At 34.2% G+C, this 15,973-nt stretch overlaps 1 protein-coding gene across 3 annotated transcripts; it reads left to right on the top strand.

Moving 5' to 3' along the window:
- Positions 1-4,898: 4,898 nt before the first annotated feature.
- On the top strand, positions 4,899-15,851 carry LOC126658129 (uncharacterized). Of its 3 annotated transcripts, XM_050352634.2 has the most exons (12): positions 4,899-5,207; positions 5,604-5,717; positions 6,233-6,335; positions 6,666-6,866; positions 7,001-7,123; positions 7,325-7,362; positions 7,437-7,560; positions 8,459-13,594; positions 14,464-14,619; positions 14,807-14,905; positions 14,986-15,128; positions 15,265-15,851. In XM_050352634.2, the coding sequence occupies exons 3-12, from the start codon at positions 6,258-6,260 to the stop codon at positions 15,542-15,544; spliced, it is 6,378 nt and encodes a 2,125-aa protein (XP_050208591.1). In that variant the 5' UTR covers positions 4,899-5,207; positions 5,604-5,717; positions 6,233-6,257; the 3' UTR covers positions 15,545-15,851. The 3 variants fall into 3 exon arrangements, with proteins under 3 accessions (XP_050208591.1, XP_050208590.1, XP_050208593.1); XM_050352633.2 differs by lacking the exon at positions 5,604-5,717; XM_050352636.2 differs by lacking the exons at positions 4,899-5,207; positions 5,604-5,717; positions 6,233-6,335 and adding an exon at positions 7,168-7,207 and having other exon boundaries at positions 6,813-6,866; positions 7,001-7,025.
- Positions 15,852-15,973: the final 122 nt, after the last annotated feature.

Below are 15,973 nucleotides of genomic sequence, written 5' to 3'. Positions count from 1 at the left end.
TATAGAATATTTTTGACAATTTTTGTTTTTTTTACCCTCTAGAATTAATGTATTTAAAAGGATTTTTTTTAATATTGTGATGCATTTAATATAAGATGAGGACATAAAAATAAAATTATTAATCTTTTTTAAATTTGGTGCAATCAGAATTTTTTCAATAGAATAGGAGAGAAGGAATAACATGGAATAGAATAGCTATTCCATAAGAAATGGAATAGCCATTCTTTAGTTTTTGAGAGGAGTACTTATTCCACAAAATCATGGAATAGCTAGCAATTCCGTGGAATACCTATTCCATGAAGCAAAGCAAAGAATTTTCATTCTATACGGAATTGCTATTCCATTCCGCACCTATTCCATGAACCAAACATGGCCATAGAGGAATTGGAATTCCAACCCATCTCCATTATAATTTTAGCAGTAAAAGTTGGTGCAAGTTGCTAGTAATGGAAGTTGCCAAAAGAATTGGGTTCAAATCAAAAGAAGCCCAACTCGTAATGTTTTCTTTTTGGGACACTTGCTAGATGGAGGATATGTACAAGCATCACCTGTTAGTTTCTAATTTTAATATAAAGAGTTTTGAAAAAAATTGATATCACAAAAAGGACAGAAGAGCTAAACTTTTTGGAAAGTTTTGTGATATTCATAGTTTATTATAAATGACACATCTAATTATAAAAAGAGTTTAATTACAAATAAAATAAAAATTAATTGATGAATTTGTTTCATAACAATTATTTATTTAAAATTATTTGATTTATTAAATAATTAAAAATATTATAATTTGTTGATGTAATTTTTACAATTTTTTACTTATATATGGACTAATTAGACTATAAATAAATTGAGTCAAAATATCATTTTTTATTTACATTAATTAAATTCTTCCACTGATTTTACTAATAAAAATGGACATTTATTGTAAAAAAAATCATTTTACAATACCCTTTGTGATGTTTAAAAATTCAGATTAGATTCCTCAAATTCATTTCAACTTGAGGGGGTCAAGTTCACGATATAGACCATTCATTAAAAAAATGGATGGTGTACGGTGATTTAATTAAATTTGTATTTTTTTTAATCTACACCATTCATTTGCTCATAAATAGTGTATATGTATTGAACTTATTACTTAACCACTCAAGTTGAAATGAATTTGAGGAAATTTCAGTTTTAAAAATTCACAAAATGTTTTGTGTCAAAAATCAAAACTAAAAAGGTTTAATCACCAAAAAATGCCAAACTTTATGTCTTGTGTTAGTTATAGTCAAATCTTTCAAAATCACTAGATTTAGCCAATTTTGCTATACTCTGTTTCTTTTCAGCCATTTTTGAATCGAACCGAATTTGTTGCCTACATGTCATCCATGTCACTTCCAACTCAGCAAACTAGCTGACATGGCAACATTCCAAAATATGTCAAATCTTTACGTTTTGTGTCAGTTATAGCCAAATCTTTCAAAATCACCAAATTTAGCTAATTTTACTATTCTGATTCTTTTTCAGCCATTTTTGAATCGAACTGTATTTGTTGTCTCCATGTCATTCATGTTACTTCCAACTCAGCAAATTAGCTGACATGACAACATCGCAAACCACTAACCCAATTTAACCAAATCAAATATTAAACCAAATAAAATAAAATCAACTAAATCAAATAATAATTAATTAATTACTAAAATTCATATATATATATATATATACATACATATTAAAAAAATTTATTTTATTTAATTATTACTGGATATATAATAAATTTTTTACTATATAAATAAAAAATCGTAAAATTCAAACGGACATGGTTTTTGCAATACCTAAATCCAATGTCAAGTCACTTTCTTATGCACTATTTAGTGAGTACCCCCTTTCTCTAGGTGGTGGACTTATTGCAAACATAGGTAGAAAGGGGCTTAATACATAGTTTGACCCCTGAACTTGTACCCTTTTACCCATCTAACCTCTAAACTTAACGTCTCACCTATCGAACCTCTGAACTTGTTAAATAATCCGATTTGACCCCTGAACTTGATAAATTTGTAAATATTGAACCCTTCGTGTCCACCTGTCACTTGAAACATTCTGGAAGAAATTGTGTACGGAGGGGTTCAATGTTTACGTATTTATCAAGTTCGGGGGTCAAATCGAGTTATTTAACAAGTTCAGGGGTTCGATAGGTGAGACGTTAAATTTAGGGGTTAGATGGATATAAGGATACAAGTTCAGAGGTCAAGCTATGTATTCAGCCGGTAGAAAGGAGTAATATTTTTAAGGTAATAGGACATAAAGCATTGGGTCATGGTTTTTGCAATCAATTAAAAAAACATTTTAATCATTTTTCACCTTTTTAATACAAAAAACAAAGCTACCTTCTAAATTTAAAGAAAAAAAATTAAATAATTATGTAGTACTAATTAAATCTTGTATTAAATCATTTAAAATTATTAGATTTGCAATTATATTATAATAGCTTCTACCATTCTTCATCACCTTTTATTGATTAAAAAGAAAAATAACTTAAAGACCAAAAGCGCACTTTAACCCAAGCAATGTATGTCCTTAATGGAGTACTAGTTGTGTGTATTTGGTCAAAACATAATTAAATTTTAATATTTTTAAATTTTAATTGAACCGAACAAGTCAATCTGACTTAATTTTTTTATTTTAGTTTGTACTAAAAAATGAGTTTAAATTCGTTACTTTCAAAATTAAATCAAACTAAAATTAGAATTTTATATTATTTCAAATCAAATCAAATATATATATATATTGATTAAATATAATGATTCAGTTTTTTTTCACCTCCCTATTAAATTGTTTAATCTTCTTTTTGAATGATGGGTCCTAATAACTTTCTCTTTGAAGTCATTTTTCGATCTACTCATAAATTCCTAGGCAAGGTCAAGAAAGGTGCTTATGAGTAATGAACCATTTTTAGAATATCTTAAAGTTGATATGTTCAATGATAATCTTTTCAGAATTCACTTTATTAATGCTGATTAAGTAATTAGGAGAATGGGAAGGACCCATGAGATCATCATAAAAAATATCAAATCATTAAGAGAACATTAACCATAAAGTTAAATTATTTTTTGTTGAGGGGTCATAGTAAGCATTTGCCTTTTTCGTTTTCATTAATTAGTTTTCACAAACTCATTTTCTAGTTTCTACCTAATTGAAGGATCTTTATTGATGGAGTGCACGTGACAAGAAAGGGGTTATCACGTGATAAAGGGCCATTGGCTTAGCTGGGAAATTAAATAAATAAAATGCAAATCTGATCTGACTAGAATTCACTAGACCAGACCAAAGCCATGTGCATGGTTTTGCATTTCAAATTAGTAGACCCCATTAGTGCAAATATTTCCATGCCCTAATTCTTTAATCCTTGAAATTAGACTTACTGCTCATCATTGTTGCTTCACATCTTAGCTACCTTACCAATACTGGTGTAGCGAGAAAATAAAAAAAAGGTAAAAGAGTAAAATACTTATACGAAGAGATGAGAGCGTAATCAGACAACATCATCAAAAAAAAAAAAAAACTAAGTCGGGGTAAACTAACCAAAAAATCAAATTAAACTAAAATTAATCAATTAAACTCAGTTTAATTGCGATTAACTCAACGTTTGTACTTACACTAAATCATTTGTTAGATTTTTCAATAATGTATTTTTTAAGAGTTGCAATAATGTATTTTTTTTGCAAACACATATACAAAAGTAACTTCTTTTTTTTTATAAGTATCTTGTAAGAACATCATATTTTGGTTCATTGAGAATAAATTCAAATCTCAAATTTTCCTTTTTTTTATAAATTGCCATGGTTCTTAAAATAATAAAAAGAAAAACTTGAAGAACTTATAATGATTGTGGATCGGCCAGAACAGAAGAAACCAATAATGGTCCAAGAAAAACTCGCCCAAGTAGTGGAATGCAGTCAGTCTCGTCTTGTCAATTAATTCCGTCTTCCTTTGTCATACAAAATAGCGGTCCTTTGACCATTATATACTAATGTAAATTATTAATTTTTTTTATCACAGATAAATTTATTTTATATTAGTTGTTTGTAAAGATTAACGAGAATTAGTATATACTCCTCCGTCCCACTCTAATTGACAAAATAACTAAATTACAATAACCAATACAAATTAATAAATGATATAGATTGTTACTTCTATACCCCTCTATTGATAATGGAGCTAATTAATACTATTAGTATGTTAGTCAAATTCTCATTAAATATTCACTATTTTTCCATAAAAAATTTAAATTTAAATGAGGGTAAAGATGAAAAGTTAAAGAAAAAAATTATAGTTAAGTTAGTTTTGTCAATTAGAATGGGACACCAAAAACTCCATATTTTGTCAATTAGAGTGGGACGGAGAGAGTACTTTTAAAAATTAAACCAGACAAATCACGGTCTGAAGAGAATTGGGGATCGAATTTCCGACCTCATGCAAACTGAACGGCTTGACCATCAGACCAAGTCTTCAAATGCGTCAATTATTAGATTGATCTAGTAATTATGTTCAAGTTTAGTTGAATTCCATTGATTATTTTTAATATTAATTATTCTTCAATTTAAATTATAAACTCTCATATAATAATAATTAATTCATATTTATAATTAATTGATTTTTAGTTGAATTAATTATTATAAAAAAAATTATATAAATAATAATAATATGAAAATTAACTCTCAAAGTGCAGGTGAGTTGATAACACGCTCTGCTGACTTAAACGAGTTTTCCCTCCCGCAAGATACCCATCCGGTTCAAGTGGGAATTAATATAAATGAGTAAAAGTGTCGTTATATAGTTAGAAATCGTTCAGGACACCTCATGAAATTATGAAAAAAAAAATGATAACTAATCAACAATGAAAAGCTGACAAGAAGAGGTTTCCATGCTTTGGCGGGATGTCTTACCATATTAGTATTTACTTTTTGTTCTACAAAACACATCCCTTTACCATAGATTTAACAGTAGATAGTCTTTCATCTTCAGTCCCACCTTATTAATTTCTTAATTCAACCCAAATTTTTCACTCTCTTCAACAACCCAAAAAACACAAAACACTCTGTTTCTTGAAATTTTCACCCTCTTCTCTCTGTCTGAAGCAAAGTCAAGAAAAAAAAAGAGTCTTGCATGTAAAGATTACTTCACCTCGCTTCCGCATTAAGCACACTGCAGTGCAGATCCCTCAATTGGTACCTAACTTAACTATAACTAATTACCATTTCCTTTTTTATTTTATTCTCACACTACTAATTTACTTTGAACAAAGTCTCTTAATTTATAATACCCACGATCTGAATCTCAGGTTTTTCTTCAAATTTCTCAGCTTTGTCTCACTACATTTTCTGGGTTCCGCATTTCTTTTCTTAATCTTTGGTAAATGCACTACTGTGTTTTTCTTGAATCTTTTTGAAGCAGACTTAAGAGGCTGCATTTTTTCTACATTTAGGTAGACATTTCAGTTTTTGGATTCTTTTTTTATTACTGTTTGCTGTTTTGTGTGTCAGTCTTCTTTGACCTCTTCAGTGTTTTATTGTGGAGTAAATGGTCATTTTTTTAATTTGGTGCCTGTTTGTCGTTTTATGCAGTTCAAATTTAGACATTTGCTTTTCTAGTAGGGTTTGGATCAGCCTGTGTTTGCATTTTTTATTTATGGTTTCTGAGTTTGGTATTCTGAGAAGATATATGCCTCATTGCAGCAGGTATGGTCTACAATTAGATTGAAGTTTGTTTCTTTTGTACTCTTTTAGCTCCAATTTTGACCTGTGTTTGTATTTCCTTCTGTTTGGTGTCTGAGAAATCGGACAAAAGGAATTGGAGTTTTCTAACTGATCAGATTTGTCTTGTTTAATGTGTTCTGTTTTGACTTGGGATCAGTTATAGTGCCTGGTTCAAAATTTTACATTTGCATTTTGTTTAGCTTGATGTGCAGCTAGTATAAAACATTAGTTAGTGCAAATGAGGTTGCAGTTACATTTGTATTCATGGTTCTTATGCTGCCGAGTTATGGTGATTAGCTTTGTATTTTGAGTTATAGTTTTGTTTTGACCGGTTTTCACAGTTATTGAATCTGATACTTTTGGGCGCAGAGCTGTCTTTATTGATTGATTCTTTAAAGTTCACCTCATGCTGATTGCTGCTTGCAAATAAAACTCTACTTCAAAGAAAGTATCTGATAATTCTGGAGGATCTAATTTGGTTCTAAACTGTTATGCAGCTGATGCTAGATTGATGTTTAAGTAATGTCGAGGATCACTAAATGGAAGCTTGAGAAAACTAAAGTAAAGGTGGTCTTCCGGCTGCAATTTCATGCTACGCATGTAAGTATGCTCTAATCAGTTTTAAGATCTATACGACTTAGTACTGCTCTCTCAACATGTACTGGCAGTACATTATTGTTTTGTGCAATTTTCTTAAAGAGCTTCATCAGATTTATTTGGTAACAAAAGTCTCTTAGGCATTTGTTGCCTTGAATTGTATAAATGGTAAAGCAATTGTAGCATGCATATCGTATTACGACCACGATCTTAACAAAATAATTCTGACAGTATGTGTATTCTTCTTGCTAGATTGTAGTAGTATTTTATGTATGTGAACTGTGTTTGTGAACTCTGCTATGACTTATGTCACATTTCGTCTATGTGATACAGGTTCCACAAGTTGGATGGGATAAACTATTTATATCATTTATTCCAGCTGATTCTGGAAAGGCAACAGCAAAGACGACCAAAGCCAATGTGAGAAATGGGACCTGTAAGTGGGCAGATCCCGTATATGAGACTACCAGACTTCTCCAAGATATTAAAACTAAGCAATATGATGAAAAGCTCTATAAGCTTGTTATATCAATGGTAATATCTTCCTTTCCTGATTTTTCTATCATATCTTAGCTCCTTTCTTTGGTTTATTTCCTTTTAGTTCTTTAGGCCATTTAATGCAGTGACCATATTTGGTCTGAATCTGATTATTAATTAATATGCATCAGGGTTCGTCACGGTCTGGTATACTTGGTGAGGCAGCCATCAACCTTGCTGATTTTGCCTGTGCATTAAAACCTTCTGTCATTTCCTTACCTCTTCATGGATGCGATTCTGGCACAATTTTACATGTGAGACTTTTTGAATCTAATGTTTCTTTCATGTAATTTCTCAGGGGATTAAGCTATTGATACCGCTAAATGGATCATACAACAGTGCGCATAATCACAGCTTCCATGAACTCGTTTGCTGTTTTTAATAGTTCGTTGAAAGTATGTTTATTTTTATTTTATTACTTCTTTAAGATATAAAATTTTGTCTACCATTAACAGGTCACCGTCCAGCTGCTTACTTCGAAAACTGGTTTCAGGTATTACTTCAAAACATGGCAATTCATTTTCATTTGCTTTAGCCTACTTATATGTAGTAAAAAATTTATTTCAGAGAATTTGAGCAGCAGAGAGAACTTAGTGAAAGGGGCCTGCAGATTGACCAACATAGTCCTGATGAATCTTCTGCTAGAAAAGTAGCTTCTTCAGAAGAGACCATCAATGCTCAGTCAGATAAGGTTTGATGATTTGTTATCTTTGACTCCTTATTCCTTTCTTATTGCACGTATTAACTGATTTATTTTCAGTTTGCTTGGAATTTAACTGAGCTTTATCTTTACTCGTAAATGTTCAACTTTAAATTTTATGGGTTGTATACATGAGCATTTCTTCTGTTATGTGTATGCGTAACTATAGCACACATTTTTCTTTCCTTGCACACTCCCTTTTAAAAATTAAGAGTCAAATCTCTACAGTTTACATGACTTATGTCGGGCTCTTAATAAATTTATTCAAGAAGATCTATTTTAACCTATCAACATTCTTTAGATATGTTACTTAGACATGTCTAGGTTGGAAGGTATATTCTCCAATGTATGTGCATTTATTTCTTCTTCAGAAGTGATATTCAAGAGAGTAGAAAAGTGGAAAAAAGAATGAATTGCAATTGTAAATTAGTTTACCTTAAAACCTGTAGCAGAATTATTTGTTTTTCTTTATGAAAGTGGGCCTTAGTTATTATTCTTTTTACAATCTGAATTAGCAAATTTCTGTTTACTTCTGCTATGAAATCTGCACTCTATAAAATTGTTAAATGCGCATTTATTGTTATAGGATTTACCAGTGTTTTTTTGGGTGTACATTAACTAAAGGTAATATACTAAGAGATAGGAGTCAAAGTAGAATTTAACATTGCAGCTTGTGAATGTCTATATCTTTTTGTACAACCTACTATGATCTCGAATTACTTGATGTGTGTATCTTCTTGAGTAATATGTTGATGATATAAAAGGATGATTGCAAGTGTTTTGGAAATTTGAACTGGTCAAAATGGGTTCTAGTCTATCCATTTTATAGATGCTTATTATGGATTTCTCTCTGTTTCTTTTTCCATTCTTCATTATTTCCTCATTACAGGTATATGCAAGAGCTAAATTCAGAGAAAGAGTGAAAGAACTTTCGTCTCTTGAGGAAGAGGCGGGGCCAACTGAAGAATATGCAGACTCAGGTGTTGGATTTGATGGCTCTTCCAATACTTCAGAAAGTTTATATGCTGAGAAGCATGAATCCTCCAGTGCACATGAAATTGATAGCCTTAGAAGTACTGTCTCTGGTGATTTAGCCGGACTTTCCCTCGGCCAAAATCCTCAGCTGGAGAAAGGGGATCCTCCTGATCATCGGTTTTCAGCGCAGGGAACCAACGATTGGGTTCAGGGCTGGAGTTCAGACTACTCTGTGGATAATGACTTGGTAGCTGTTTATGAAGAGAACAGTAAGCTGAGAGGTAGCTTGGAAGCAGCTGAATCAGCTATTCATGAGCTGAAATTGGAGGTCAGCTTTTTAAAGAGTCTTGCTGATGAAGTAGGTCATGAAGCACAGAAGTTTGGCAAGGAACTTTCTGCTGAGATTGTATCTAGCGAGGAGCTAGGAAACGAAGTATCTTTGCTTAAATCAGAATGCTCAAAGTTGAAAGATGATCTCGAACAGCTCAAAATTTCTAAATGTAGCGGCAGGAAAGCTAATGGCTCTGAACAGGATCAAATGTCTCAGGATGTAATGCTCACATGGCTAAAGGGGCTTTTAGCCATGGAAGAAAAAATAATAGGGCTTCAAAATAAGGCATGCTATGGCTACAATGAAAGTGACCTTAAATTTTTTCACTCAGACATAGTGGTGTTGCTTGGTATCTTGCAGAATCTCAAAGCAGGCACTGGACTTACAGTTTCCAGTCTAAACTTGATCGCCTCTGAAGAAGCAAGCCTAAAGGGGATCAGAGAGATGGGTTCGCTAAAAAATGATCAGTTTGCTACAGGTACTGGTTTTGACGTCGACTTATATCAGCCAGAGCTAGGCATACTTCATTGTCTTAACATGCCTGGCCTGATTTCTCATGAATCTGACGCTGTAGATGTTACTAATGCAATGAAAAGCAAAATTTTTGAACTTGTGAGAGAGTTAGATGAATCAAAAGCAGAAAGGGAGAGCCTTTCAAAGAAAATGCATGAGATGGAGTGCTACTATGAAGCTCTTGTTCAGGAACTTGAGGAGAATCAGAGACAGCTACTCAGAGAGCTGCAAAATCTCAGAAATGAGCACTCGACTTGTATGTATACAGTTTCATCAACTAAGGGTGAGATGAAGTCGATGCATCAAGAGCTCAATGAACAGATAGATAGACTTGCTGAAGATAACCATCATTTAGGTTCCCTCAACAAAGAGCTTGAAAGAAGGGCTGTAACTGCAGAAGCAGCACTCAGAAGGGCACGCTTGAATTATTCTATCGCTGTGGACCAGCTACAGAAGGACCTAGAAGTTCTCTCTTTCCAGGTTTTATCTATGTATGAGACCAATGAGAATCTGATCAGGCAAGCCTTTGTAGATTCTTCACCTAAAGGATTTGATTCTCAAGAATATTCAGCGAAACTCTTGCAACTTCAAAACCAATCAGTTGGGATAAGGAAACAGCAGTTGGGTGGGGATATTCATTTAGAAGACTTGAAGAGATCACTACACTTGCAGGAAGGCCTGTACCGGAAGGTTGAAGAAGAAGTCTGTGAAATGCATTTTCTGAATATCTACTTGGATGTGCTCTCAAAGGCTCTCCATGAAACTTTTCTCCGTGCATGTGAAGATGCCAAACTTATGAATGAAAAAGTAAATGAACTCACACAGCAGCTAGAGCTTTCAGCCGAGTCAAAGAATGTAGTGGTGCAAAAACTACAGAGTGCAATGGATGATGTTCTCTCTCTCAATGATTACAAGGCTACCTGCATTGCTAAGTGCAATGACATGGTTTTACGAAACCAAACTTTAGAAGCAGATTTACAGAATATGACCCATGAAAATTATATTCTCGTACAGAAAATTGCTGAATGGGAATCTGTGACGATGCAATACAGAGGTTATGAGGAAAAATTGGAGGCGTATACTGAAGAAAATGCAGAGTTGACATGCTTGTTAGAGAAGAAAACTATAGAAAATGGGATTCTTCAACATGAAAACTTCTCTTTGCGGGATGAGATGAAAGCCATTAAAGCAGAATTTGATGAGCTGGCTTCAGGGAAGGAAAATCTGCAACAATTTATCAGTTCTCTCCGATGTAGATTGCAGGAATTACTGGTGTCCTATGACAAAAGTATAAGTAATCTGTCTCTTGTTAGCGAATGTAGTAGACAGGACTTCCAGTCCGAGGACTTAATAGGTATAATGATGCATCTAGAAGAGCTTCAGCATAATGCCTGTGAAAAGATTCTCCAACTTATAGAAGAGAAGAAATGCCTAATGCATGAAACAGATGCAGCACAACTGTCCATTTCTGCTGCCGAATCAGAGATTGGTTTCATGAAACGGAAGGTAGAACATGAAATAAGGAATATGGTGAATAAATTTGATGAGTCAAATATTTTGCTGCAGAACCTTCACTTAGATATTGAGGCTTTCGCGAACAGACTCGAGGTTGGCTTAGAAGTGGAAGAAAAATTTGAAAAGCAGCACAATGATCTTTTCTCTGGTCTTGATCATTTAAAAGTTGAGCTACAAGATCTTACTTCTAAGAATAAGGACCTTGCTAATGAAATCATGACATTAGAGATTGCGACAGCAGCAGAACTTACAAAAGAAAACCGGGCCTTAATGACGTCTTTACAGGAGAAGAGCGTCGAATCCAGCATGCTTTCATCAGACCTGAAGAGCTTACAAGAGAGTTTGCAATCTTTGTATGATGAAAATCAGGCTCTGATTGCATCTTCACGTGATACAGCGGAGGAGTTAAACAGCTTAAGGAATAGCTTGCAATGTCTGCATAATGAAAACCAGGCTTTGGTGGTATCTTCACAGGATAAGGCTGCAGAAGCTGTCAAGCTGGCTTTGGAGCTAAACAATTTGAAAGGGGTTTTGCAGTCTATGAAGGATGAAAATGAAGCTTTGATGGTGATGTCGAATGATAAAACCGAGGGCTGTGTGAAACTTGCATCTGAGCTTGAAAGTCTGAAAGAAAGTTTGCAGTCTTTGCATAAGGAAAAAGAAGCTTCAACTTTTTTGTTGCAGGATAAGACGGAAGACTCTGCCAGGCTAGCATCCGAACTGAACCTGTTGAAAGAAAGTTTGCAATTTCTGCATGATGAAAATCAGACTTTAATGGCATCTTTACAGGATAAAACGGAAGAATCTGCCAATCTTGGGTTGGAGCTAAACCATTTGAAAGGGGTATTGCAACCTCTGCATGATGAAAAACAAGCATTGATGGCATCTTTACAGGATAAATTTAAGGAAGCTTCCAAGCTTTCATCGGACCTAAACAGTTTAAAAGAGAGTTTGCAGACTTTGCATGAGGAGAACCAAGTTTTGGTTGCGTGTTCACAGGATAAATCGGAAGAGTCTGCCAAACTGAAGTCAGAGCTGAACAGTTTGAGAGACCAGCTACAGTCGCTACATAATGAAAACCGAGCTTTTGTGGCGTCTTCTAGGGATAAAAATGACGAGTCCATCCAACTTGCATCAGAGCTGAACAGAATGAGAGAAAGTGTAAAATCTCTGCATCATCAGTTGCATGACGAGAGAAGTTTAAGAGAGAATTTAGAGAGTGAAGTTACAGATAAAAATTCCAAGTTAAACGAGAAAGAGTGTCAGATGCTCGATCTCCACAAATCAGTGTCCGAGCTAGAATTGGAGAAGTTGAGAATTTGCAGTCTTTTGTCTCAATATGAGGACAGCCTTAAAATTGCTCGCGAAGAATGTTCTTTTGTTTCTGAGCTTAAAAATGAGTTATGCAAAATGCATGAACTTGTATTAGCTACTGATGTTCAACTAATTTTCACAGAAACTCAATACAAAAGCAGGGCTGACGATCTGGTTTTGAAGCTTTGGTCCTCAGATAAGCACCTTGATGAACTTCAAAAAAAGCATGTTGATCTAGAAACAACACTGAGTCATTCTCTTGCTAGTGAAGCCAAGTATATTGAAGAGAATGCTAAGTTGTTAACCAGTCTCAACTCCGTGAGATCTGAGTTGGAAGCGTCTATTGCTGAAAATAGATTGTTTCTTGATGCAAACAAAACTTTGAAAGCTGAGCTTGAGGAATACAAGGATCAGACTCAAGATGCCAAAATTAAATTTTGCAAGGATGAAAGTCGGCATTCTCTTGAGGTTGAAAGGCTGAAGCGCATGTTGACGAGTTCTGAAGAGGAGATTTATTCTTTGTTGCTCTTCAAGGAAGAGCTGGAAGTCAAAGTTTTGGTTCTCAAAGCCCAATTGGATGAACAGCAAGCTCAAATAATTACAATGGAAGGATATCATGATGAACTAATGACACTGAAGAAACAGAACAATGAGCTTTCTCAGAGGCTCGCTGATCAGATATTGAAGACCGAAGAGCTCAAAAACTTGTCTATCCACTTGAGGGAGCTTAAAGACAAGGCTGACGCTGAGTGTGTCCAGGCTCGTGAAAAAAGAGAACCTGAAACACCACCAGCTGCCATGCAAGACTCCTTGAGAATTGCTTTTATAAAAGAGCAGTATGAAACGAGGCTGCAAGAACTGAAACAGCAACTATCCATATCCAAGAAGCATAGTGAAGAAATGTTGTGGAAATTGCAAGATGCCATTGATGATAATGAGAATCGGAAGAAATCTGAAGCTTGTCATCTGAAGAAAAATGAAGAACTCGGAATGAAGATACTGGAATTAGAGGCTGAACTACAATCAGTACTCTCTGAGAAGCGTGAAAGAATGAATGCTTATGACAGGATGAAAGCTGAGATGGAGTGCTCCTTGATAAGCCTGGAGTGCTGCAAGGAAGAAAAACAAAAGCTTGAAGCTTTTTTGCAAGAATGTAATGAGGAGAAGTCTACAATTGCAGCTGAACTAAGTCAGATGAAAGGATCGATAGAAAATTCCAAATTGGCAATTAATCTTGTGGAGAAAGAAAATGGGCTGGTTTTCAGAACCATGAACCAGAAAAATCCTTTATCTGATGCTTCATACCTAGAACAAGATACTTCAAGCACTTCTGACGAAGCTGAGAATAATGCACTCTTAACTGGGCAACTTGAGCAGGTAATACAATTTTTTCACATATTGAGTCTTAAATTGGGTTATATTTATTTCATCAATATTTTCTAAATTTTGCAAATTGGTGGTACATGTTCTAGCAAATTTTCATCTCATGTGTTTTTAATTTACTTGATGCTACCTCAGTCAGTTTTGTTGTGGCAGAAAGACACCAAATTAAATGGCAGATTATTACTTAGGGGTAATGTTAAATAAATTCATAAACTATACATGTTTTCTCAATTTAATCATGAACTTTAAAACGTCTCAATTGTATACATCAACTTTCATTTTTTCTCAATTTGATGCATATGATGACGTGTCAATCATTTATTGGTGTAATTTTGTTGAGGTGGACATCATTTTTGGCAGCCACATCATCATAGTATGACCCCATGTATCGAATTGAGAAAAAATGAAAGTTCATGCATACAATTGAGACGTTTTAAAGTTTGTGATTAAATTGAGAAAACATGTATAGTTTATGCATTTTTATAACATTACCCCTTATAAATGTATTTATCTCATTTCTTGAATTGGAAATACAGTTCCTCTAGTAATTAAAATATTGTTTTCACGCTCTTTACATGCAAAATCATCACATGGCATATTAATTAAGAATCCAAGCATTTATTTTCTGCACTTGAAAGTCTGAACTCTCCCTCACATCTTGTACTAGATGTATATATCATCTTTTTCTGGGTACTCTTATTCTCTCAATTCTACAACTATTTTTTCTTATAGTCAAACTAGGCCCCTCCTTATCGGTATTTTATTATCTAAATTTTAAACATTGTTGATTAGTTGATGATTTATGATGAAGTGAAGGAATCTATGTTTCTTTGTCTATGTATTTATTTGTTTGCCATTGTCAGGATGCTCTTTTATCTAGTGGTATGAGTGGGATTCAAAGTCCATCACTGCCAAGTGAAGATAAGTTGCTGCCCAGTGATATGAAGCAATTGGTTCTCATCAATGATCGTTTCAGAGCTGAAAGTTTGAGGTCTAGCATGGACCACTTAAGTAATGAGGTATGCGTTTTTAGATTCTCAAGACAAGTCAGAAACTGCATATGGATTACTAATCTGTCTAAGATAGTTTGACATCACAACGAAATCGTTATTACACCTTGGGCTCAGATCACACCCCTGGGATTTTTTGACTAGTCCTGCTAATGTCTGTTAATAAGCTAAATTCACTTTTATGTTTTCAATGTAGTTGGAGAGGATGAAAAATGAGAATTCAGTTGTGCAAGATGATCAGGACTTTGTGCAAAAATTTCCTGCTTTACAAAGTCAATTTATGCAGTTACAGAAGGTAAATAATTTTTCATTCATGCCTTCTTACACATGTATAAACTTTCTTGATAAATACACTTACTTTTCTGCTTTTCGCAGGCAAACGAAGAACTGGGAAGTATGTTCCCCTTGTATAATCAATTTTCAGGGAGTGGCGGTTCACTAGAAAGAGTGCTTGCATTAGAAATTGAGCTTGCTGAAGCATTGCAGGCGAAGAAGAGATCAAGCGTCCATTTTCAGAGGTAAGCCGTCGAGATTTCTTAAAGCACTTGTTTGATAACTTTCACAACTTGATGCAGGATCCTTAAGAGTGAAACTTCAAGTGTGATGTTGTATAACTAAAATAATGACTGAAACATGGATTATTCTGTGGTCCAGTTCTTTCTTAAAACAACACAGCGACGAGGAAGCGATATTTAAAAGTTTTAAAGACATCAATGATCTAATTAAAGACATGCTGGAGCTAAAGGGAAGATATGCAGCTGTTGAGACTGAACTGAAAGAAATGCACGATCGCTACTCCGACCTAAGCCTGCACTTTGCAGAAGTTGAAGGAGAGAGACAGAAACTCATGATGACTCTCAAGAATGTTCGGGCATCGAAGAAGGCCCTACACTTAAACCGGTCATCATCTGCGTCACTCGGCGACCAGTTGTAGCAGTCACCGTGCAAGTCCTCTACTAACATCATATCTTGTCACATAAATCAATTATGCAGTTCATGGGACACCTGCAATTTTCAAATATAACAAGCCTCATGAGGAAGGCACAAATTAGAAGCAGCAGCTGTACTTTGTGTAAATAAAATGTACTGTCTCCCAAAAAGTTAGTATCATAAGGTATAGATCCCTGTAACATTATGACCTTTTGGTTCATGTTGTAAGTCATTATACTGTATAGTAAATCAAATTCTTGATAACAGTTTTGTTAAATTATAGCAACAAGCCAGAAAGTTTAGTTCTCTTATAGCTCTGTTGCATTTTTTGCATTAAGTTATCAGATTCTGCTAATCATTTCTGGAGCTTTTGAGCTGTAGCATTAGCTAGTTGCAGTGATGGATGAATTAAACCTCTTGATTCATATATTAC

Source organism: Mercurialis annua, linkage group LG1-X (genome assembly GCF_937616625.2).
Source record: "Mercurialis annua linkage group LG1-X, ddMerAnnu1.2, whole genome shotgun sequence".
NCBI lineage: Eukaryota > Viridiplantae > Streptophyta > Magnoliopsida > Malpighiales > Euphorbiaceae > Mercurialis > Mercurialis annua.
Note: the sequence above shows the minus strand (reverse complement) of the source record. Positions and strands in the feature narration are given on the sequence as shown.

Excerpts from the sequence above, each read along its gene's own strand:
- LOC126658129 (XM_050352633.2), top strand. The coding sequence starts at position 6,258 with ATGTCGAGGATCACTAAATGGAAGCTTGAGAAAACTAAAGTAAAGGTG. Across the intron at positions 6,336-6,665 it reads TGCAATTTCATGCTACGCAT|GTTCCACAAGTTGGATGGGA; the intron begins GTAAGTATGCTC and ends TATGTGATACAG. Across the intron at positions 13,595-14,463 it reads TAACTGGGCAACTTGAGCAG|GATGCTCTTTTATCTAGTGG; the intron begins GTAATACAATTT and ends TGCCATTGTCAG.